Below are 24,960 nucleotides of genomic sequence, written 5' to 3' on the forward strand. Positions count from 1 at the left end.
GAGATGTTTTTCCCACAGTGGGTGCGCACTCTTGTTGGCGTGTGCCTGTGTGTGTGCCTCACGCCGCCCGTGTTAGCGTGTTGGCCCCCGCGGGGAGGGTGGAAGACACAGAACATGGGATAACGGATCCGGCGTGGAACAGGTAGGTCCTAAAATGAATCTCCCGAAAGATCAGCCCCTAATGCCTCACTGTATGAGCCTCTACCGCTTCTGCTAGGAGGCTGTTCCACTTACCTACTCCATTTGAGATGTAGCCAGATTCTCACTTAAAATCCTATTTTGTTACAAAGATCCAACAAAATCCGATTAGAATTGCAGATTTTCCATGAAGTAACAGAGAGGCAGAACTAGTGGGAAATTTGGGTTGCTGCTTTAGGGACACCTGTCAATCAATGGGGGTCTGTTCTAAGAGCCACACCCTGCTTTTGTGTCACATGACAAATAGGTGTTCCCGGCAAAAATGATGAACGAAATAAAACGTTTGCACGATTAAAGAGTTATTTTGGGGAAGGATTTCAGCGTTTAGGAGCATGGGGAGTAACGATAAACGGGTAATAATGATATACTTTCTAGAATGTTTTACTGTATTTATCATGAATACCTGAATCCCAAAATTTTGGGGTGAAAAAACAAAGTATGGCTGAAATATACTGACCAGTTGAAACGACGGGGATATTTCTGTCCACAAGAGCTTGCAATCTAAAAACCGGACTGGATTATTGGAAGAAAAAGGGTTAATAGATCGTAGCGATGCATCTGGATATGTATTCGTATATGGAGAATGATTTTGTGCGCGATAGATTCTCCGCGAACAATGCGAGGCGGTCCATAGTTAGCGCTTTACTAAAATTAGCAGCTCTGGTGTCTAATTAACTCATCAGCCGCGGGGTCTCCCGTAGAAACGCATTTTTAGCAGCTGTACCCCGCTGTTTTGGGGGGGAAATGTGATGTTTTGTTGGTGTTTTATCCAGAGGTTCTAACAAGTTTACTGTTATCTTTACCTTACCAAGCTTAATAAATGAATCAGGTGCATTAAACATTACCATTACTGCATCTGCTGGGAGTACTTTCAATGCACTCACTACTCAGGCTCTGCATGATGGGTCCCAGTTCACTCCCCAATGAGCCGTTTTTTTGTCTGAATTGGTACGCGGTGTACTACTTGTTTTGTGCCCGTTGTACAACGCTGCGGAATATGATAGCGTTATATAAAATAAGCAATGATAATAATTGCCTTTAATGGCGAAAATCTGACATTCTGCACCCAGAACAGCTTGATTTTACCTTAATACAGATGTCTCTTATGTCCGTGTGAAAGTCACTCTCAATTTACTTCCCCATTTCGAGGCCAGAAACGCAAAATGAGTAACTTTTGCAACGTATGAGTGGGAAAACGGTGTAAAAAAATTTTTTTTATTGTATAAATCCAAGGTTACGCATTTTGTAAACCTATCTTAAATCTCGTTTGCCCGTAAAGTCATTAATAATAATGCATTTTTTTTTTTTAATTCTTAAAAATTGCCATTTTTTTACAGCCTAAAGGGGATGAAAATTCTGTTTTTTTGGGAGAATCAAAAAAAAAATCAAGCACGGGGGGCACGTGTTTATGGGGGGGTAGACTGTTTTATTTGAATATCATAAAAATAAGTGAAATTAAACAAAAAAAGGAAAAGTTAGTAATTGGTTAATTGTTTCACAATGGGGGAAAAGAAGTTGTTTAGCACTCATTTTTTTTTTATAACTTCCCCAAAATTTACCATTTCTGTGCATTTTTAGCTCATCTTATGATTAGGTCCTCTAGGAGTCCAACTCCCATTTTCCGTAGCTGTAAGTCTTCCGGTTTCCGTTATTCCGGCGTAGCTGCCCCCCCTCTTTGCTTTGTTTAATAATCTCGCCAATAAACGGCGACGATGTATACTTTCACTTTTCGGAAATAAAATCAGCTCTTTGTTAGATTAAAGGAGGTTATTCACTAAGTGATGACAAGCTGGGGACTTTCCCCATTGAGTAAGATGTCCGTGCTTACGTTCTCCGAGCTTCTGTTAGTAATGGAATCCCTTGGAATGAAAAGGATGGAGTTGTTAAGCAAACAACTTTAGGGTGATGGGCGTTCCAGCAGAAGTGGAGCAGCCTCCCAGCAGAAGTGGTAGAGGGTAATACAGTGAGGTATTAAACATGCATGGGATAGACATCCGGCTCCTGAATCTAAGACGAGACCAACGACTGATTAAGGTTTGAGTCTTTAGAGGAGGAGGAACGGGCGACTAGACGGGGGCCGGATGGGGCTAAGAGGGATTTGGGCTCCAAAGAGGGACTGGTAAACTAAACAGGGCACTTGGAAGGTACGCTGAATAAATGTGAATGGTATACGGGCATGGTATCATTGTATAAGCGCTATAAGTTGACCTCGTTTACTGGTTTCAGCCGAAGCTGATGGAAAGTAAAGCCTGATGCGTTCTTCATGAATGTTTGATGCGCCGACTTGTTTCAGAGCGGTATTGATCTCGGAAGCCATTAAAAATGTAATAACTTTCATCTCGGCGTGAAGTGCCAGCCTGGTTATGGAGCGAAGAGCACTTCAGAGCTGGAGTCGTGACCCTTGTCGTAGCGATCCCGTTGAGTTGGCGACCTCTGTGGAAGGCGATGGGTTAACGCGAGCCCCCGGGGAGATACATGGGATAAGGCATGTGGAGGAATCCCGCACCCGCCCCGGCTCCTCGCAGCTTGTCACCAGCCCAGAAACGCTGCGTGTTCACCATCCCCTTCATCACGGCTGTGAAAGGCCCTTTATGTGCCGTGTAACCGGAGACAACCCTCTCATTTATTCCCACCCCAGTGAGTCACCCCGGCACCAGATGCACAATCCTCGCCTGGATCCCTGGATCCCGCTACCCACGAACTGCCTGCCCGCCTCCAGCCCCGGAGCGCTTGCTTGGCTTCAGACAACGTAAAGGTAAGACGTGGAACTTTCCAACTCTGCAATCACCCCCACGGATCATCTTGCCCCCTCTAGACACCCCCCCGTCCACCTTCGTTACACGCGTCTCTCCATTCACCTCCTGCTATTTTCTCCTACAACATACATTTGGGGGAAATCTGACGGAAACGCTTAAGTACAGAGAAGTGTTAGCGTGAACGGCGGAAAGCTCGGAAGAATAACTTTGGATCTTTAAGCCCTTGTCTACAATTATTCCCCCTTCCGGGTCGAGCGGTGATTGCTCTTTTCCCATCTTGCCGTTGTCTGGGGTCTTTAACTAGAATCTTGTGCAATGCATTAAAGCTGCTGTTCCACCTAGTCCAAACCGAACACCTTTTAAACCTTTTAAACTTTTAAAGTTCAGCATTACAAACATCATTCCTGGTATTGTTTAATCGAAATTCCTTCATTTAGCATAAAAATGTTTGCATCGTCCATATGTTTTCTAGCATGTAATTCCCGTGTGACACGACAGCAGGCACTGATAGGTTGCTGCCATGGAAGCCAACCAAGCTTCTTAAAAGTTTCTGCAATGTTTTACGTGGTTCTACCTTCACAGGAAAGAATAAAAAAAAGACAGATCTGCTGGAGTCTATTTACTTAACACACTAGACAGTACAATTCAGATTTTCTCTAAGTGGAACAGCACCTTTAAAACTCATCCCAGCACTCAGGAGGCTCATTGCCTGCCGAGAAAACCCTGAGAATTTAGGAATTTAGGAATATATTTATGGTACGACTGCCTAGAAACATGTTTAATGGTCATGGTGAAAGTGGGAGATGGTGGCGGAAGTGGGATACCTCCGAATGGAATACCTTTTCCGTCAGTTGCCATGGATATCGTTGGTTCCGCTGCGCGCGTTTCTGATAATCTGTGTTTTTTTTATCTTCTGACGGTTATAATGTTGCAAGCTTGATAAACCTTGTGACTGATTTAGGACCAGATACCCACTTAACAGCCAATAAGTAAGATCTGCGTTGAGTGTATTGTAAGAAGATACGGAACGTGGGGGGATCCAGTCTCAATTATACGTTCTTCTCCAAACAACAGGATACCCGGGCCAAGTTCAGAGGCAGAGGATGTTTTGCAAACTCTCAGGAAATAGCAATTTAAAGAAACTCCCACTATGGCACCGCTGACATACCTGCCACGTGTCTATACAGCGCACGACTGCCTTCTGGCAGATCTCTCGCCGCCCCCCCCCCTCGCTCGGTAATTTATTACGGTCGGAAAGATTGGTTTTATAGCGCAAGGAACATTTCATTATTTCCTCCCTTCCTTATAATAATGACAACAAGAACACTAAAAAAAATAATAAAATAATAATAATAACAACAACAACAACAACCACGACACTGATAATAACACTAACAACAATAATATTAATAATAAGAATTAATAAAGGAATAATTCTGAGTCATCTTACACACTCAAAATAATGATCAATCAGGATGAGTTTCCCTCGCATGCACGTTAAAGTCGCAATTTCAACTGAATTTAATAATTTTGTAATTAAAATACGTCAGAAAATCTTTCCTAGCGCCATTAAATCTCAGATCTGTTAATATTTATTTTTTAACCTACGTACGAGTGCAATTAATGGGTTTTTTTTTCCCCTAAGTGGAACAGCACCTTTAAAGAAGTTTCCCCGCCCCCCATAACACAAGAGAGGGCGTGACTAATTATTAACCCTGCCCATGGACAGTATTTTCATTAATAAATTGTTAATGCTACAACCATCACTTTTTAAAAAAGGTAACGCATTGTGTATGAGACAATGTACTGGTTTCCACGTTCTAACCCCGGAACTCCAATGTATACAATGTATATATTTTTAGACGAAAACAGGAAGTCGGAGTTCTTGTCAACACAAACATGGAATTTTTATTTTTTATTCAAAGAGAATAACAGACTTCCCCTTACGTCTACCTTTCACGTATCTAAGATTTTATTTCCTGGTTACTCTCGGGAATTATTTATTTGTCGTTTTCCTGGTGCTCGGGTTGCGAATGAATGGATTTGTAACTCTGTGCAATTGCCAAATTATTGTCGAAACAGATTTGGATGTTTACGAATGTATTGTTGGACAAAAACACGGACGCTAGTAGCAGGAGGAAGAAGTTTCATTTAGCACTCAGATTCATAGGTCCCCTTTCGGCCCCCGTCTGGTCAACCTTTTATCCTGCTGAAAAGACCCAAACCTTAATCCAAGTCCAAGATCCACGAGTTCCATGTTTTGAGAAAAAAATAATTTTAAAAAAAATGACCTACTTGTCCCCGTAGAACGATAGCAATGGACGATCCTCAGCGCCGGTACATCGCGGCAGACAAGGCATAAACCGTTTACCGTCTGCGAGCACCATGGAAGCGAAGACCGTGCTCGGAAACTGAGGCCACGCGGTATAATTTCATGATAAATCGACCGCCTTCACCTGCTCATCCATGGACCTTTCAGGTAAGGTCGGGTGGTTCCTCAAATGGTCAGGATTATTAAAGCGCGTAAAGAAGAAAAATCTTTTGCCAGCTGAATTGATAAAGTGCAACAATGTAACAAATTAAAATGCATGTTTTCTCGACACACGCAGGCGCCGAGGCGGATATGGTCCATCAGAAAGTACAGGCGATTCTCAGGGGGTTGGATGGACGGCACCCGGCGCTGCAGTCAGACCATGGTGAGAAGGAGAGACTAGGAACGAGTAGGGAAGGTGGTTCAAAAAAGGCAATACGTATCACGTTGGATATTTACTAATGAAAAGAAATGATGTGGGTGGTATAGGGAAAGAAAGTCAACGGGAATGGAAATTTCCAAAGAAACTTGAGAGATTGGAGTACTGGAGTAAGTCCAAGTTGAATGAGATATGGAATGAAGAACTACGAGGGGAAATAATATGACATTCAGGCACGAGAAAGTCTTAAAGAAGCAGCCCCAGACTCTTGGAACTCGAATATAACCTTCTTAGAAAGATCTCATACATGTCCTGACCCTTTTAATAGATATCTATGTTGACTGGGCTTGGTGCCTCTCCTGATGGTGGGATGCGGAGTATGGTCAAGCGGCCACGTTAATGTTTTTTGTGTCTGTCTTGTAGGAATGTTAAGATGGACTCTACATAAGAGCCTGGAAAGAAACCCCAGCAGTGGTGGTATTGTGGTGGGTGTCCTCATTAAAGAACTAGAAAGGGTAAGAACTTTTTTCTTAAAAGTCATACAACTGACTAATAAATGTGACACGGGGTGGAATTTCACAAGATGGGACCTTAGCCATCTTAGCATAGAAATATTACTCTTTTGGGTCCGGTCATTGTTCAAACCAATGAAAGTGACTCCATTTAAACGTCACCACCTCTTCGTGCCAGGAAGTTGGCTCAATTCACGTTGGGCCATCACAGAGAGTTTTGCTGAAAAGCAGGAAGATTTAGAAATACAGTTTCCTCTTGCGAATCTCCTGATGGTCTAACTACTGTGGGTTTTAGAGAAGAGTTACCCTTTGTACTGCTTAACTCTCAAAGGCCCTCTTAATACATCTGAGACTCATTTGACATCCAAAAAATCTAAAGGGTCCAAGGGTGGGTTCAGTATAAGGGCCCTCTATCCATCCTTCTACCGCCATATGCAATTCATGCCATGTTGGACCACTGTAAGTACCTACAGAATTTCGGAGTTGTGGTGCTTGTTTCAGACCCCACATATCGAGGGACTCTAGGCAGCAGCCAGGGTTAGCATTGTGTAAACTTATCCTTTATAACGATTCAAAATGGCGGCCCTGATTCAAAAGAGGTCCAGAGAAAAAGATGATGTGTGGATCTTAAAGGAGGAGGATCCAGATAAAGATATTGCACATTATGTGAATAATTATGAAAAAGATTGAGCATGCGCCTCTGTTTATACGTTGCGATGACTCTTTTCCGTACTATAAATCTAATTTACAGGCGGAGAGTGGCACCAACCTCCACTATATCATCCCCCTTCTGCACACTTTGATGTACGCCATCATTAAGGTACATACCGTATCATTGCGATGTGCAATGTCATTTAAAACATTGTTCGTTAATAAATATTAGGTTCCTTTTTTGTGTAAAATTATAAGTTTTTATTAGTATTAATTACGGGGCCCCTAAAGCCTAGAGCCCCCCCCGCCCCAGCCGTTGTAACACTTCATTTTGTGATCTTCTAGGCTGCGTATATCTCCGATGAACTGTATGAGAGGGTTTATGTTTTCTGTAAGAGGATTCTGACCCTTCCGAAACCGTATTCCACGATTGGATTAGACTACGCTCAGAAGTTAAAGACTGAGAGGAAAACTCCAGGTAAATAATTCCTACAGAATGCGGAGAAGCCGGTACGGGATAAGATGGGGTGAAATGTCCCGAGACGAAGAGCACTGAAGGTCTATTTAACTTTATCCGATATCATGACGGCCACAAAATGAATGAGTTGAAGGAGTCGAGTCTCGGGGTGAGCATAGCTTAAAAAAAAAATAGAATTCCTTTAAATATAATGAGAACGCCGCTGTGAATCTCCAACGTTCCAAGCAGGGGCCACGGCATGATGGTTTTGTTGGGTGTGTTGGTAATGCCCTAACGGAGAATAACTTCGGGCGTTGAAGAATAACGAGTGTATGTGTTGCTGTGTAATTTCTCATTATTGGAATGGAGAGCAAGAAGACAGATTCACCAAATGGAGACAATTCCCCCAAAGTTCATTGAAATGATGAATATTTGCATGTGAAGTGATAGAAACCTAGAATTTGGCAAAAGAGAAGGACCACTTATTTTTGGGTGGGAGGGTATTGGTTATTGGTTCTTGAATCATACCTTGTTCCTCAATGTTTTGAATTCCAGGTTTATCCTACCAAAAAATGGTTATTTCAGAACAAAATCTGCAGCGGGATAGTTCTCAACATCAGGACAAGTAAGTGCTTTGCAGAATACATGCTACTCAATTAATTAAATAGCCGCAATCACAAATTTCCAGGGAATGCTTAATTGTCATGTGACTCGTAAACAGATTCTGATAGGCTGTTGAAACTGAAAACGCGTCTTAAAAGTTTCTTTGCTGAACAGATCTGATGAGGATTCTTTACCAAACAGTCTAGAATTAATGTTTTGCTAAGGTGGATCCGTAGCTTTAACTCTTTTCTCCTTGTAGGGTACTTTTGTTCCTGGACCCCAACTTAATTTCGGAGGCTGTGTGCAATACCCTCTTACGAGAGACTCAGTCCGTTCAGATGTCTCAGACACCGTTATCGTGCATGACGTATGTGATTACGAACGCCATCCAGGCTGCACTTGGAAGAGACTGCGACATCTCCGCGCTCCAAAGAACACTAAAGGTAAATTAATAGAAATCAGTGAAAATAAAATGATCTTCGTTATCTCCATTGTCCGGTGGTATGCATGGCGCAGCTGGCCTCGTGGTGGCAAAGTCACTGGAGGCAGGTTAAGGCTTAGATGCTCCCAACAAACCAGGTAGGGTCCTTGGAGTTGACACCTGGTGGTTGACAAGATCTCAATGGACTCGCTACACAAGGCCAAAGACGCACAAGAACGAGCTCTGCAACTGGTTTTAACCCCATGCTGTCTTCAAACAATGTTACGTTGTATCACCACATGACATAATAATAAAGGGCTTCTTTGAGGTTGGATGAAGGTGATGGAGGTCCTACCAACAGCTGCAGGGTTAGTTCACAGACCTTCCCAGCTTCTCTGGATCCAGAACTACAGAATTCAACATATATATTTGTGACCGGTGTAAATATTTGGGGTTTTTTTTTTTGTCTTCCAGGGTCAAACAGCGGGGGAGGTAGAGCTGTGGTTCCAGGAGGTGCTGTCTGCAATGGAGACCAGCGAGCAGGGGAGCGGGAACAGCCGACAAAGACACAATGACAGGTTGCTGGAAATATATAAGAAGATAGTCGGCCCATCGGAGGAAGGTGAGTTCACAGCGATAACCCTACAGTCAACAGAAAGCCCCCGACTTGAGTGGATCCACGTAAGCGGAACGTTCTACAACCCTATGCGTTTAGAAGATGGGTTTTACTAAACCCCGAGACATGTCCCTAACGCAGCTCCAGATGTACGTTTAGTATGTAGGTGGTACGCAATTCAGGGTCCATCTGTAATCGTAATCATTTTAATGTAACAAGAACCAAAAATCTGTTAAGTGATAACCCTGGATTTATTTTGCCCTATACGACACAGGGACGCACGCATGATACAAATCTTTTTCTCTTACAGAGGGTTCAACCATCCGACTGCAGATGATTCCTCTTCCAAGCCCAAGTATCAGTGTCCACCTCTGGTCCGACGAAGACCAACTATGTAATTAAGTTCTATCGTCCAATTTATTTCTTGCTGTTGATTTGGATTCTTATTCGCGTGAGCAGTCAGGGCCTCATTAGTATGGTATATCTCATGTAGTCCATCAGAACATGAGCAGGCTACTTCATTATTTGTTACCCGCTCTCACTCATTCGCATTTATATTTATGCAAGCGGTTATACTTTTCAGTCTGATTCTAAACATCTAAACACTAATGAGGCCTTTTTTTTTTTTGTATGTCAGGGAAGGAACTTGTCTTGTTCACTAGAGAGACGCAGAGCGCTGACCCTGAAGCTGACACCTTCAGGATCGCGGAGTTGCCCTCGGATATGGAGGACGGAGAGCAGAACCGAATATCCGTGTGGTCCAATGACAGCGGAATCGAGAAGGACCTGCCTGGGATGGAAGAAAAGGAGATGACCAGGTTACAGAGAAAACCCTGCATCAAAAAGAGAGGTCCTGACCTGGATTCCGCAATTGTGCTCCAAAATTTGACCAAAGCGCCCAGGGGGAGCCGCGTTGGGACTCTCCAGAGACTTTCAGGGATGAGCACGGAGATTCCGTCTGCTTCCGAAAACCAACCTACTGCTCGGATTGTGATTCTGGGGGACGACAGAGCATTGGGGAGGCTGGCCAAATCCTATTACTCGTTCAGGTACTAGCAAGATCAGCGACGAATGTTCAGTTTTAGTATTTTCTGTGACTTTTACCAGTTTTCATCAGAAAACATTGACTGTAAGCCCTGAATGTGAAGATCAAAGTAAGATTTAAACTCACATGGGACACATGGAACTTCCTATTCAATGGTCAGCGCTAGTCTTTGTTCCGAACCTTTAAGACTGAAATAATGATAATTATCCGGGATTAGCCGGGAAATCCAAGATAGTTTTGTGTCGCTCTCATGGATCAGATGTGGTCTGGTCATAAAGTTGTCCGCTCTTCATTGTAGGAAGAGAGAAGCCAGAAGACCTCACAGGACACTGAAGGCCAACCTGCAATTTTACTGTATCCCGGTCCGAGAGGAGCAGGTGGATAACGCACAAGACAAGGTCAGTGTGCTACGTTCACGTCTTGAGGAGCATCGAGATGTGCTTTAAGATCCTTGTACGCCGATCTATTCTCTGCATTTATGAATTCAGTCACTTGGAATTCTAAATTAAATGTGATCACGTTCCGTGTTCTAGGAAGACCCCCCTCCTACCATAAGCGAGACCTGTGAACTCAGCATGTACCTCGGCCGCGTGGATCCATGGTATGACAGCAACATCAACACCCTGTATGACATGATCCCCAAACTGGCAGTCATGGTAAGGGTTCATGGACAACCAAGCCCAAAACGGTGATTCTTTGTTTTTGTTCATTGAGCCTTAATTTGTTCTGCAAATGTTTGTCCTTTCAAATAGTTCAGGAAGAAGTGTTTATAAAATAAATGTTTCTGTTTAAGGTAATATATAACACGTAGGTCAGATACAATGTAAACCTTTACGATCCGTGTTTTGCAGCCGCCTTGTCCCACACGGGACGCCACCTCAGACCCTTTCATTCTGGACGTCGCCGCCTATTACCTGCGCTTTGGACTACAGCCGGTGTACTTTCAGATTTACAGCGTGAAGGTCAGAGTCTTCACCGACCCTCTCCAAAAACCGAAATCTATTAGTGCTCCAGGGCATTTCATCCCTACCATACGTGACTATATTCCAGACCAATGTGCTTCTTAGATGCCCCTGCCTGTTCTCTTATGTACTGCTGTCTAGTCTCTGGGGGTAAAAAGGAGAAAGAAAGTATCCTTTGTGTGTCACGAGCGCCCTCACGTGGGCATTTAAAGAAACATTTTTTCTACTAAAATTGACTGAATTAAAAGTAGGGTAGAGGCTTGGTGGCAACGATCTTCCTCTTCTAACCTCCACGTTTACTTTCAGATGCACTTTAGGGACACTACTCTGGAGCCCGTAGAAGACGTGTTCCTGACCGAGCTTAAGGTTGAGTTCCAAGACCTCGCTAAAAGTGAGTTTCCGTAGAACGTCCAAGTTTAGGGTATCACCTGCTGCCCCACTAAAGCAACATTTACTAAAACTTTATGACGAACCCAAAAAGATCTCAACATGCCATACCTTACTCTACCTTCTGACACCAGTAACCACCATCTCTGTGTCTAGTGAATAACTTGAGTAAGAAGAAAACTGTAACAGATGTACGAGGGGCTGGAATCCAGGTTCATTACAAAAAGGTACATTCATTTGCAGTGGGGGACATGGGGGTTTAGAGAATATTTTATTGTATATGTACTATAAACAGCAGGGTTAGATAAGCAAGTTCTTTTTGAAGTAGATAATAATATTCACCCCTCCTGCCAACAATTTAAAAGGTGATAGTATGGAAATCCACAGGGAAAAAAGAGAAAGGGGTGTTTATTCTAATGGGGTTTTAAAAAAAACCCCGCAGCAACGGGAGAAGGTAGAGGACAAGATAGATTAGGAAGGTGGAGAAGAGTCTGATGGCTGCATAGAAAGTGTATGCTGGTGACGTTTCTGTTTGTGTTTCTTAGGCTTTGGCCAGCAACAGAGAAAAGGAAGGAAATCTTATCTTGAAAACCTCCGGGGTCATTATAAAAACAATACCCAATGAAGAAGCTGAAGGTAAAATAATTCTCTTTGAGATTGGAGCCGGAAATGGAAAATGTGTTTAATAAGACAGAGCTTAAAAAAGCTGGGGAGAGGTTTGTAGGGCAAAGGGAGAATGGAGGCCTCTGTTAGAGGGTGGGAGATAAGTGGAACATCCACCCAGAAGTGGTAGAGGGTGATACAGTAAAGAAGTTTAAACATGCATGGGATAGGCATACGGCTCCTGAACCTAAGACGAGGCCAACGACTGATTAAGGTTTGAGTCTTTACAGCAGGCGACTAGACGGGTTAAATGGGTCTCATCTGGGGATAACAGGGATTTGGGGATTTTGGGTGAGACAATACTCTTTAGTATCTGAAGAGGTCTCACGGATGTGACCTACCGTTCCTGTGACACCTATTGCACTTTTTCACCCAGACCTTGTGTGTTTGAATGTCTACATCGATGAGCTCACAAAGTCCACCAACCTAACCGGACGCTCTCCGTCGGTGAGTATGTGAGTGGACGTATCTTATTAGTGGCTTTGCTGGCAGTTGGACCTTAAGAAATTCTGCAAAGTATACACATTTTGATGGTGAAGCTCTTACCCGCTGAAGAGACACGTTTGCTCTTGGTTGCAGTGCAAGAAGAACGTGCTGAGGGCGTCCACCGTTGAGATGAGGAGCCTCGAACTCAGGACCTTGAGTCTCCAGCTTGACAAAGACAGCCGCAGAGTGTACACCAATGTTTCCAGGTAATCGCAGCCTACGTTTTAAGAGAAAAATCACAAAATCAATTACTGGACACCAACTACCGGTATTTACAATAAAAGAACAGTAAACCCAATCGGAGCACGAAAGAACGATTCATTATACTCCCCGATATTTCTTTTCATGAGCACCTGCTACAGTATTCATCTCTTTAAGCCACGGGTTTAATAAATAAAGAGTAAGAGGTTGAGGCCCCTATGAACAAAACTAAGTATACATATTCAGGGGTTCCAGGTTTAAGCCAAACTTGGATTACACCATGAAACACAAGGCTTGGGTTGAGCGGTGATGGCTTTACTCTACTAGAAAAGTATAGCAGATAGGACTTTATAGCAGAGGCATAAAAATCATGGTTACAAGGGCCGCAAAGGACTCGCCACTTTAGGGGGCGCAGACCACCCCTGCAGTTAGCGGCATCATCTCTTACACGCTTTCTCTGCTTGCTGCCTGCCCCGGGAGGTGACGTCTCATACATTTCCTCCATGCTGGATCAGTCTGAGAGACACAGGCAAGTTGTTGGGAAGCTAAGATGACCAAGGCAAGCAGTTTAGGGGCTAAGATAGCACAGATAGGCTGTTTGAGGGCTAAGATGGCACAGGCAAGCTGTTTGGGGATGAGGGTGGCTCAGAGAAGCTGCTTTGGGATAAAGTTGGCACAGGCAAGCTGTGTGGGGACAAACTTGGCACTGACAAGGGCTTATTTGGGGAATGTTATATCATAATTGGCAGATAACCAACCGTCTAACCCTTTCACATGAATTTATTTTGGCAGCTTAGAGGTGACACCGTGTCAGGAGCCTGGATATAGCTTGCAGAAGATGAGGGCATCTCGTAACGTCATGGATGGAAAGGAAGACACCGGGCTGAGCAAATACATGACGAAGTCCCTCCTGCTGCCAATCAACACGTTTGCTGGAATCATCCAGTAGCCCGGGACCAAAGATTATATTCCCCGCTCCTCATTCTAATGTATCCAGACCTCGTGGAACATGGGACACCCTAATGATCTTCTGGAGAGCAGTCAAAGTCCCACCTGACGCGTAACGGGTCCGAGGACCTCCGCAGACATCCGGAACCCCCCGTCTCAATAGCATTTACATGAACAATATGATTGTCGTTTTATGTATATAGAAAACTGGATATTAAGTATCTTATTTATTGAAGCTCTAAATAGAATCATTGAAGTAACTAATTTTATTCACTGACTTTTACTTTCCAAAATTCCTGTTTTGATAATGGTAGATCGTCAGCTCTGACGGTTAGGGTTCAGTAAACGATAAATATTATTTTTCCCCGTGGTTACGCTCTTATTTGAGACTAACTTTGACTAAGGCTCGGAAAACATGATACAAGGTACTCACACAATGTGGAAATCACACACATAATATGTCTCTCTCTTCATGTCAGTCTACCCACTGGGGGTTGCATGTCCTTTTGCTCCTTTTTTTTCTCCCCGGATGTCCCCTTACCCCTCAAAACATCAAATGGCCAAACAGGAGCGGGTTTATTTAAGGGGGTGTGGTCAGAGGCGTGGTTAGGTGTGATAACGCAAATTATATTAACGGATTGGGTAAGTGATTGACGCGCCTCGCAGCTCTGAATCTCCGCTAGAGGAGCAGTTAGCTTAGTCTCCTGTAGGTGGCAGCAGATAGGTTGCTCGACCGCAGGGATTGTCTACTGCCTGCTTCGTCCCTATGGTATCTCGATGCTGCTACTTGTATCCTAGCAACCGTGTGACCCAGCCCCGGGGCCTACCTGTGACAGTAGGCGGGTCCGGGAGGCCGGCTGACGTGTCTGCCCTCCCCGGCCAGGTGCCTCGGTGGGCGGGTGCGGCCAGCAGGTGCAAGAGGCTCCGGGATGTCCTGAGAGGAGCTGGAGAGAAGCCCCCTCACCGAGCAGGGATTCCCTGCGTGACCCAGGTGAGTGGGCCGCGTGGGGCTTTCCCTCATTGAGTGGGACGGGGACATCCACAGAGAGACATTACTGAGCAGGAACCCACTCATTAAATCTGCACCCACTGTGGACCTGGGGCACTCATATACCCCACCACCACTCACACACACACTGTACTGCAATGACACTCGCATATACCCACTCATTACATATCCACCCAGAGTGTATTACTGTCACTGAGACGATACCCACTCATGTTTATTCCCTGCGTATCGCTGTCTCTTGTTATACAAACCCCTCTGTTACAATCACTCCAATTTACCGATGATTTCTGACACATCTGATATACCCACTCCTTTCACATCGCTGTCACTTGCCATATACCCACCCATTTCACATCGCTGTCACTCGCCGCACACCCACCCATGCATTATTGTCACAGATAATACACCCACCCCTTATACATCACTGTCACTCGTAAGATTTTTGTCCCAGGGGCCCCAGTCAAAGAATATCCGTCGCCGCTGCATGCTAAGCGTTATACATCGCTACCTATACGTTATCCATACGTCCCACAACTCGCCGTCAGTCGTAATTCTCGATCGCTACAAATAACCCCTCAGATAACTTTCCAAAATTCCAACAAAACGATAAAAACATTCATCGCAAACTCAAGGAATCCGGTTAAAATACTTAACGCAGATTAAACCTGGGTAGCTCGATTGAACAATATAAGTACTGCAGGGGAATAACCGCCTTGCCTTCCCTTACCGTCTTATCAATCTAGCTATTTATTTAAATTCTTACAGTAATAGAGAGTTAATTAATATTCCGTAGCAGGATTGGCTGCTGAAGAATTCATCTCGTGTATCTTGTGTTACAGATCAGGCCCTTCCCGGAAGGTAGTTTCGGGTTACTTGTGCAGTTGGGCTTCTTCGGGAGGTCGAAAGACTCGCACAACCTGTCCAGCACGGTGTTAATTCTATGAACTGCCTCTTCCTCCTATTTAAAGGGTTTTTTGTATTGATTTGCATACGAGGGTAATGCAGTTTGGTTAAAATAGCCCCTAAATACTCGCTTATGGGTCTGTTATAATCATACCTGGGAACTCTTAGGATTTACCCCAAGCCTCAGGGGGAAGGGGCAGATCCACAGAGATTACAGGGATCCGTAGAGAGTCCATAGTTCAATGTAGTCTTAGGCTGCCTTTATCTTTGCATTGACCCCCCAAAAAATGCGTATTTTTTCGGCACAAATAATAAAAATAATATTTTTTTATGGCAGCGCGAGCCTCGCTTTTTATCGCACCAGGAAGTCGCGCTCCGAGCTGTAAACATCCCTCTCTTAAGACAATCGCTCTCTAGTAATATTTACTTTGCCAACTCCGAATATTTGCTGTTGAAATTCTTTTTTTTTGTTTTTTGTTAACCCGTCGAGTGCTTGTTCAATATTAGTTTTGTTCCCATCAATTCTGGGTGCTTTAACATGTGAAAAGCAAACTTTTAACAGCAATTCCGTGTATTTTGTCTTTTCTTCTATCTAAAATGAACAAAGAGTTACAAGAAATCTGCTGTATAAACATCATTTTTTTTTAAAGTTATTTTTTGGGGGGTGTGCTTTAATTTTAATGATCTCACTTTGCGTCGTGTTGTCCTCACAGGTCTCCTGAAGGCATCGGTTACGACCTGCAAGCATGAGCTCCTCCAAGCAATGGGATATCAGCAAAGCTCTCGCCATAGCCAGCGCGTTCCACCTTTTCCATAATATCGGAAAGTTCTGCGCAATACCCTTCCTAACTATTTACTTCCGACACCTTGGACTGAGCGCCCCTCTCGTTGGCATCATAATAGGAATTAAACATCTGGTTTCAGTTTTCTGGACTCCTGGGTCCTCTTTCTTGGTCAAGACGAAAAGAAAGAGACGGGTACTGATTATGATGTCCCTGGTCTTGTCAGCAGGAGCTGGGTTGACCTTCACATTTTATCCACCGGCGGATAAGGACATTGTTTTAAGACGCTGCAACGACACCCATTCCTGGAGAAACAGATTAACGACGGCGGGGACCATGGACCTGAATGGATTGGAGCAGAAGGATAGGAACTGGAGTTTTATAGTCCTCGAAAGTCCTCAAACCACCCCTGCAGTGTCCACTTTGCTTACAAGTGGTTACACAGAGGTCCTCGCCTCCACTACTCCTGTGGAAATGACACAAAGTCCCATAAGGACCACAGAGAGTCTAGCAACCAGTATTGTCACTTCTCATCATTCCAGACCATCCACCAACCTTGAACAATCCATTCCAAGTCTACCCCAAAATCCTACATCTCCATATGTCACTGGTAGGGAGAATGCGGACACAACTGGCATAAGCACTAGTGTGTTAAATATACACACAGAAGTGGACAGGTCGACGGAGAAAGCCCTTGGTGGTGACAGAAGAAACATTCACCACATGGCGGCCCATACTACGTCTTCTCCTCACACCCTTCATAAATCTGCTCATAAGATAAAATCCAGGCATGCGAACTCCGATATTCCCCACCAGAGCTATTTGTTTTTTGAGGAACACAAGACGTTCTTGATTGTCTTGGGTGTGCTACTCCTTTGGGAAGTCTTCGCTGCCCCTGTGGAATGGACCGCTGACAACAACCTTTACGAATACCTTGATTTTGTGGACGCTACCGACCGGCATGGAAAGCTTTGGATCTTCTGCTACATGGGAGCTTGCGCAGGCTCTAGTTTCATCACCTTGGTGGTAGACAACCTCAGCTGTTTCTTCACCGCAAACATCCGTCCGTTCTCTCTGCATTTCTATGGCTACTCTGCATTCATGATAATAACTTTACTGATTAGTCCCTGGTACCCCATCCATGTCTCCAAGAAGACAGAACACGCTAACAAAACAATGAAAGCGCTGAGCCTCATCCGAAATGACGGACGGGTCATCCTTATGACCATCACGGTCTTCTTGATTGGAGCTGTAGGTTCCACGGCTCAGAATTTTCTTTTTTGGAAGATGCAGGACGTAGGCAGCACCGAGCTCTACATGGGCCTCTCTATCACAGTTGCCCTGCTCTCTGAAATTGCATTGTACATCTTTAAAACGAAGCTGCTGAAGGCTCTGACCTTTAGGTGGACCGTAGCTGTGAGCTTGATTTGTCTGGCCATTCAGTTCTTGTATTATTCCTTTCTGTGGACTTCCTGGGCTGTGTTGCCCATCCAGCTACTGAGCGCTCTCAGTAACGGAGCCATGTGGTGGTCAGTATTATCAGTAGTAGATGATGTTGCCACCCCTGGTACAGAAAGATCCCTACAGATGGTCCTCCGCTGTCTCTCCTACGGGTGCGGAGCCAGCATAGGGAGCTTTGCCAGCGGCTTCATCATCAGAAGCTTCAGCCTCGCGGCGCTGTACCAGGCTTGCGCCGTAGCCTTATTTCTGTGGGCCCTCCTATTCTTAGTGGTTCAGCCCAGGCTTCCCCATGTTAAGAAAATCAACTATTCCCGGCTTCTCGCCGCCGATCAGAGCGACATGAGCGATTCAGATGAGGACCAGGATAAGGACTGGCTAGTAGAAGCCATGAAAGAGGAGACGAAATTTAGGAAGTGGTAATTAACAGGATGTCCAAGTCAAATTGCAATAATCACTGCAAGGAGTTTACAAATCTGCTGCTTTTGGACTGTCTTGTGAGATGTAAATTATATTGCCTGCCAACGGATAAAAGTGTATTTTACTATGTTTTATTTTCTGTGTCCTTTTTATTTTTTATAAAAAAAAATTCTACCAAAGTTTGTTAGTGTAACATAAATTGGCGAATACTGAAATATCTTTTACATCAAGGTGAAAAGTCGGTTTATTGATGCGAATGCAGAATTAAACAGGGGCTACCGATTTGGTGTATAGGACCCGTCAGCTCTTAAGGGCACATCTCTTGAGAGACACAATATTTCCAATTACCCTAATACCCCCTCAAAAAATTATAAGGTTGAAAATTCAATGCAGTACCCCAATACTATGGTGGTTTACCCCAATACAATAGGTTCTATCACTAGCAAACTAAACCATACAATTTCATACGCACATCATGTAAAAGCACTACAAGTTCTCCAACATCTGTCCCACTTTCATTCTGGTTTTCCGTAGGGATCACCTGCTGAATAAGAAGGTTGATGTTGAGGATACTTGGTTGAAAAAACACTTTTGGAGGTCCCGGGGCTGAAATGCCTGCAGATTCCACTAATTCTTGTAACTTTTTATTATTTTTGTTCTTGTTGTAAGAACCAAAAATTTGCATAACAGCTGCTCCCATCGGCAGAACGCATCTCTGCGCCTAGTTAATTATCCTAATTAGCACTAATTACGCTCGGGCTCGGAATTCGGCTGCTGCAGACATGAACCCCTTTTATTGTTGAAAGGGTAATAAATGCATGGACTGCAGAAGTATAACAGAAACCGTAACATTTATTTAAAATCATCAGGAAAAATAAACCTGGGAGGAGTTAAATGGAGGTGGGAATTCTGTGAAGTATGGGAGTGAGAGAAGTGCAGAATATGTGGGTGATCCGAAGGATAGAGAGAGAGAGAGAAGGGCAGGATGTGTGGGTGATGGGAGAGAGAATGGCAGGCTGTGTGGGTGATGGGAGAGAGAGAGAGAGAGAAGGGCAGGCTGTGTGGGTGATGGGAGAGAGAGAGAGAGAGAAGGGCAGGCTGTGTGGGTGATGGGAGAGAGAGAGAAGGGCAGGCTGTGTGGGTGATGAGAGAGAGAGAAGGGCAGGCTGTGTGGGTGATGGGAGAGAGAGAGAGAGAGAGAGAAGGGCATGCTGTGTGGGTGATGGGAGAGAGAGAGAAGGGCAGGCTGTGTGGATGATGAGAAGGAGAGAGAGAAGGGCAGGACTTGGGAGTGATGTAGAGGCAAAAGAGCAGGGTGTTTGAGTAAAGTGGAGGAGAAAGAGGAGGGCAGGGTGTGTTGGTGAAGTGAGGAAAGAGAGAAGGGCAGACCCCATGTTCAAAAGCTTTTAGACAGCATTATGACCAGCTTGGGAAAAAAAAGACATGTATGATAAAATATTAGAAGCTTACTATTTTATTACCATTACTGAACCCTTTCAGTTCTTCGGACCCCCAGCTTTCAAAGGCATATAATATATATATATATATATATATATATATATATATATATACTGACTTTTAAGCTACTGCAGTAGAGTTAACTCTTCATTTTCCAGTACCTATTCTGCGTTAGCACCTCTGCATGCCTGTACCGTACAGAGCCACTTGGGGGAGCCTAACAGACCCTCCAGCAGACAGCATCCCCTTCCAGCCGCCAGTGTTCCTTCACACGCTTCACCATCTCAGAGCTGATAAATCTCCGCTCATTTGGCACTGCCTTCCCTTCCTTCCACTGCCCTTCGTCTTCCCCCTGATGCCTTCCATTCAGACATAAGTTGCCATTCCCCTCCACCCCCATAGCAATGATCCATCCAGGAAAACTCTGGCTGCCGAGGACCCGTAGATAAATCCTCCTGGGGACGCCGGTCTGTTTACAATGGAGAAGGAACGCAGAGCTTCCAATCAGTACGGTTCCCTCGAAACCACTAAGTGGAAGCATTCGGAGAAAGCTACAGGTAGGTGCCAGCGTCCATGTGTCATCAGCTATTGCCTATCGTAAGATTTCTAGTGAGACCTCATACATGAACCATGCTGAGACCACCTCTGGTTTAACACAGGCGGTAGGTCCTCAGTGCTCTAGACAAGAGTCTGTTTACCCTCAATCATACAGAGGATTTAGGGGGCTATTAAATGGCTAATTCAGTTTTTCTTTGCAACAGATCAATATGATTGATCCTCCTCTGATGTAACAGTAGCTCTATTATGATATCGTGTCCTCTGGGTTACATAGCAGCAGGAATAATTACTGTTTTGGTCTTGCTATGTGTAAGCATGAGTGGTGGGTGCACAGAGAGAATGTCCTCCTGGTCTGCCGACTGGTAATCTGCTTTCGAAGCCATCTCAAACTCAACGCGACTGCGTTCATTCATAAAATCTGAGTACACAGATCTCTCGGAATCACGTGCGTGGACGGCTGAGCTCTGGCATGAATGAGGAAAAGCAGAGTGGAGGAATTCTAACGTGGGCCTCTCACGGTCGGGATGTTATCATTGTCAACCAAGAGCCATTAAAAGCAGCCGGAGACGGGAGAACCTCTGGTCAGTTCTATGGTCAAATTAGAGAGTTTAGTGGCCGATTAAAACATAGCAATTCGATGGTCTTGTGCTGTGCTGCACAAAAAAAATGTAGGGCTTACGTCCCCCAAATACAGGTAAGCAGTCTACTATGCCTTATGAAAACATTCTGGTCGAGGACTACGTTACGACACCATTAGTTTGCCGCGCCTACTCTATAACAATATAGCCCGGTCCTTAAAGTCTTAAGGTAAATTACAGGCACCAAAGCTCTAGAATTCTATTTCAGAAACGTCTATGGGTGATGGGGCCAATGGAAATGAATGCCTGGCTTGATATCACAGGACACCCAAATGGTCAGCATGCTGGGAGTTGTAGTTTACAGATGGGTTGTGGAACAATCGGTGACAAATTATCTTTATACATCATCCATTTGGGCCGGTAAGCGGTTCAAGCAATGTCACTCGGCAGCCTTTAATTACACACACCATCGGGACGACTTCTGTCAACACGACTCGGTCTGTAAACAGGTAACCGTAAAGAAGAAGTCAACAAGACCAACCATATTACCGGATCGAGGAGCAGATTCTATGCAGAGATACATATTTTCGTTTGGTTGTTCTAAAATAATAAGCTAGCGGAATCCTCAACACAAAGGTTGTATTAGAAGAAAGTCGTCGGTAGAATTCGCACATTACATTAGTCTTTTTCAGGTCTTTTCGATGAAGTCAGAATCAATGCATTTAAACTCATGCTTCAGAACAAGAAACAATTAGAGGTTTCAAAGCAGCACATGCTTCTTCTCAATGCGGCTCGGAATAATTGCTTGAAATAATTGTCTTTCAGCTCGGAGGGGAAAAAAAAAAACAACTCATCAAAAGCCTTAGTTTTGATCACACTTTTCATTAACCCTACTTTGGCATCTTATAAGGCAATGCGACTTACATGAACGTCTATCACATATGACTTTTTTACCTTAAAACATATGTATCTGGTAGAAAGTGTCATTGCCGGTCCAAGGGTCTCCAGGGATAGAAGGCAACGCAGTAAAGGAGGGTCGGGAAGCGGGTGAAAGCGGTGGTTTCATGCTGGAAGGGCACCATATTTGTTTTGTTGGAGAGTTGGCCATTTGTGCTTCTGTAGATGATGGTCCCTGGTGGGGTTATGGGCTTGAGAGGGGTCTGTGTGGAGTTTAGTACATGAAGAAACTGGGGTCATAACCAATAAATTAGACTATTGGAATGGTGGCAAATAAAAATGTGTCCATTTGAAAGCAAATTTTCTGAATGATGGATTAGGGGCCTCTGCTCTCCTTGGTTAAACTTTGTGACATTTGTGGAGGCCACTTTGTCATATCCATTATTCTTCTCCAGGTGAAGATGTCATCTCCATGGCAGATTCTACGACGACAGTGGATGATATTGAAGATGAGTTATTTAAAATTGAACGAATCCGGGAGATCCTAGTGAGGAGAGAGTCCGAGCTCCGGTACATGTAAGTATAAAAGTGATGGATACATAGATCGTTCTTCAGGAGAAGCAGGTAGAGGTGAATTAGTTTGGGAACACGTAGAAGATAATAGAAGGGCCGCAGGGGAACACAGATTGCAGTTTTTTATGATGGGTTTCAAGTTTGTAATCTCCAAACCCTTCTGGTCTGGGATACAGATCACTTTGTCTACTGGAGAAAGTAGTCCTACCAAATGGACCTTCTCCTACCAAGCGCCGAGACATGTTTCCTTCAGTCTGGAACCGCCTGTGTGGTTCTGACTTATGTTCAAAGTTTAAATTAACAGCAATTCACCTGAAAATCAGTGACCAACATTCCATTTCTTGGAATTATAGAGTCTGCAAACACACAGAAGCACGCAGTGCGGCCAACTGTGCTTACAATCTATCGGGGGGGGGCCACAGGTAGATCCTCAGAGTGCTGCATCTAAAGAGTCCGTGGCAGAGAAAGGGTTAAAGCATCCCGGTCTCCTTGCTGTCAACGCGTCTGAGTCAGTGAAAGATGAGTCACTGCTGGTCCCTCTCGAAAGGCTGCTTAGCAACGAGGCGGGATGCAAGGCAACGCGGACAAGCCATGGGCATCCTCGACTCGGCTGTCCATCCTCGAATTCAAGGGATTAGGGTTAGACCGCTCCACACAATGCTGTGGGGGGGGGGGAGACTATCCTCGCGTCCCAGTGTAACAGTATCAAATTTACTTTTTATAAATATGGGTAAAAAACTAAAATAAAACTAAAAAATGTTAACCCGCATTCCGGCGAGTCGTGGTTCTACGTTAAAGACCAATCTCACAAACCGATAATCCTTTAGGTTTCCATCTCAATATTATAATTATTAATGTATTTGTTTAGCTCCATTCACACTTAAGCCAGGGAAGCGAGAATGTAGGATAAACGAAAAAAGAACCGACGGTAAAAAATATACGAGAGCAGCCAATGTTGCCATTAATAAACAAATTAATTGTGACATCAGAAAGTTGACCCAGATGTAGAATTCGCCTTATATTAGCAATTGACCGAACATTTTTGGTTTGATACGTTTACCGAGGGGATAGAATGTTAGCTTCTTCGCCTTACACCTCGTATTCTGTTTGTTTGGACAGGATGGATGATTTTCAACTTTGTAAAGAGATAACGAGGCTTAAAAAGGAGCTACAGCAGCTGGTCTCCATACCCGGTAAGCCTCCGATGAAAGGTCTAAATGACCTCAGTACCTGGGGTGGCCGACCAAAAAGGAAGCCCCAATTCCAATGACGATCACCTGGCGACCAGAAAGTAACAGTATGTGTCACACGGTTGAAACCTTATTGATACATCTATAAAAATGAAGTGAAACTCCTCGTAGGAGATGATTGTAGATGGTAACACAGAACCTAGAAGCAGAATAAAGATGAAAAAGAAAAGATGAATTCAAAATGTAAGGGAGATGGTTAGGAGGAATATGGCGGACCGAAGAAGGAACATCCTGAGAGCTAGTGGGGTGAAGGTACCATTCATATGGTTAATTTAGTATCCTCTAATTCTGTTCAGAGAAGGAGAAGTCCAGCGAGGATCGTCAGCGAGAGGAGGATCTCCTCCAACGTATTCACAAATTAGTGGAAACCCGGGATTTCCTTGTCGACGATGTGGAGTTCGAGAGATTGAGGTAAACGCGTACGTCTTAAAGGTTTGACACCATTTACTGATTTCTTTTTTTCTAGACAAATAACTGCAGGATATATGGTTCCAAAAAACTTTTCCTAAACTAACACCCTCTGTAACCGGTCCTCTATAATTCCTCCCCTAATATCTCCCTATAACTTTAACCAATCCAAGCCTTGACGATTTTTAGATTATTGCGGTTCTTTTTTCTCAGGGAGAGAGAAGAAGACAAGGAAATGGATGAGTTCCTGCAGAGCAAATTGTCCAAAAGTTACCTGAAGAAAGCAGGTGAGGAACAAACCAAGAGAAGCGTGTGCTTCCTTGACTGAATTCCCTATGAGACAAAGGATCGGAAAAAAAGAATTCCTTTAAAAGCAAAATTATCTTATTTTTAACACCAGATAGGGGTCTGTAACTGGGCTCCGGAGGTATTCCTTCCAAAAATAGACGATAATTCCAAAGAAGGCCTAGATTGTGATGGACCATCAGTACCATGGTTGTTTAGGTGTTTTGTCCCAATCATTCCCAAATACTGATTGTCTCTCTCAGTCCCCAGGAAAGAGAAGACATCGACCACCACCTCCCGTGCCCAGCAGACTTCCACCCCTTACGTTACGAAGACGGGACTTACACTTTTAAAAGAGTGTTGTGGGTTCACCTGTTCCATCATGTAGCACCGCTGGCCAATAACACCAATATGAAGGCTCTTCGGGGCTTGGATGTGATTTACCTCCACCACTGCCACAACCAAGACACCAAAATGACACCAAAATGACCTTCACTTCTATCACCATTCTAGTATCATGTGGTGGAACCTTTCTACAGCCAAAGTGTCCGTGGCATATCTTAAAGCTACATGTCACAGTCCTGCTTTGATGGATCATTGGCTATTTCTTCCACTAAACATGGTCAATTGTATATTTTTTTCCCCCCCAATAGCTTCGATGCCACATATGGTGTAGCTCAACCATACAATTAGCGTATGGAAGAATCTTCCAGGACGATGGGTTAAAGGCCTCCTCAGACATTCTACAACTTAAGCAGCAAACGAAAGTGCATACAAAGTGCGTG

General features: G+C 44.2%; 3 protein-coding genes across 3 annotated transcripts; all 3 read left to right on the forward strand.

The window, feature by feature from the left end:
* Positions 1–7,819: 7,819 nt before the first annotated feature.
* LOC149281955 (phosphoinositide 3-kinase regulatory subunit 6-like) lies at positions 7,820–13,597 on the forward strand. The gene is made up of 14 exons (XM_089498849.1): positions 7,820–7,889; positions 8,127–8,310; positions 8,763–8,910; positions 9,215–9,298; positions 9,542–9,953; positions 10,248–10,347; positions 10,483–10,605; positions 10,801–10,911; positions 11,218–11,302; positions 11,455–11,525; positions 11,844–11,934; positions 12,338–12,408; positions 12,541–12,653; positions 13,441–13,597. Exons 1-14 carry the CDS (start codon positions 7,837–7,839, stop codon positions 13,595–13,597), a joined length of 1,803 nt encoding a protein of 600 aa, XP_089354975.1. The 5' UTR covers positions 7,820–7,836.
* Positions 13,598–17,013: 3,416 nt separating this feature from the next.
* On the forward strand, positions 17,014–18,171 carry LOC149281956 (major facilitator superfamily domain-containing protein 6-like protein B). The gene has a single exon (XM_089498850.1). It carries the CDS (start codon positions 17,014–17,016, stop codon positions 18,169–18,171), a length of 1,158 nt encoding a protein of 385 aa, XP_089354976.1.
* A 1,933-nt stretch (positions 18,172–20,104) lies between these two features.
* LOC149281957 (bMERB domain-containing protein 1-like) lies at positions 20,105–24,563 on the forward strand. The gene is made up of 6 exons (XM_089498763.1): positions 20,105–20,183; positions 22,115–22,235; positions 23,352–23,425; positions 23,779–23,893; positions 24,104–24,177; positions 24,439–24,563. The coding sequence occupies exons 1-6, from the start codon at positions 20,105–20,107 to the stop codon at positions 24,561–24,563; spliced, it is 588 nt and encodes a 195-aa protein (XP_089354889.1).
* The last annotated feature ends 397 nt before the right edge of the window (positions 24,564–24,960 follow it).

Source organism: Sceloporus occidentalis, unplaced genomic scaffold (assembly GCF_023333645.1).
Source record: "Sceloporus occidentalis isolate IW3139 unplaced genomic scaffold, rSceOcc1.0.p SCAF_126, whole genome shotgun sequence".
NCBI lineage: Eukaryota > Metazoa > Chordata > Lepidosauria > Squamata > Phrynosomatidae > Sceloporus > Sceloporus occidentalis.

What these genes read in the sequence shown, in the direction of transcription:
- LOC149281956 (XM_089498850.1), top strand. Translation starts at nt 17,014, where the DNA reads ATGGCGGCCCATACTACGTCTTCTCCTCACACCCTTCATAAATCTGCT.
- LOC149281955 (XM_089498849.1), top strand. Translation starts at nt 7,837, where the DNA reads ATGGTTATTTCAGAACAAAATCTGCAGCGGGATAGTTCTCAACATCAG. An exon ending in TCCAGGTTCATTACAAAAAG is followed by an intron (nt 11,526 to 11,843) that starts GTACATTCATTT and finishes TGTGTTTCTTAG; the next exon opens with GCTTTGGCCAGCAACAGAGA. An exon ending in ACCCAATGAAGAAGCTGAAG is followed by an intron (nt 11,935 to 12,337) that starts GTAAAATAATTC and finishes TTTTTCACCCAG; the next exon opens with ACCTTGTGTGTTTGAATGTC.
- LOC149281957 (XM_089498763.1), top strand. Translation starts at nt 20,105, where the DNA reads ATGGAGAAGGAACGCAGAGCTTCCAATCAGTACGGTTCCCTCGAAACC. An exon ending in GAGTCCGAGCTCCGGTACAT is followed by an intron (nt 22,236 to 23,351) that starts GTAAGTATAAAA and finishes TTGTTTGGACAG; the next exon opens with GATGGATGATTTTCAACTTT. An exon ending in AAGTTACCTGAAGAAAGCAG is followed by an intron (nt 24,178 to 24,438) that starts GTGAGGAACAAA and finishes TGTCTCTCTCAG; the next exon opens with TCCCCAGGAAAGAGAAGACA.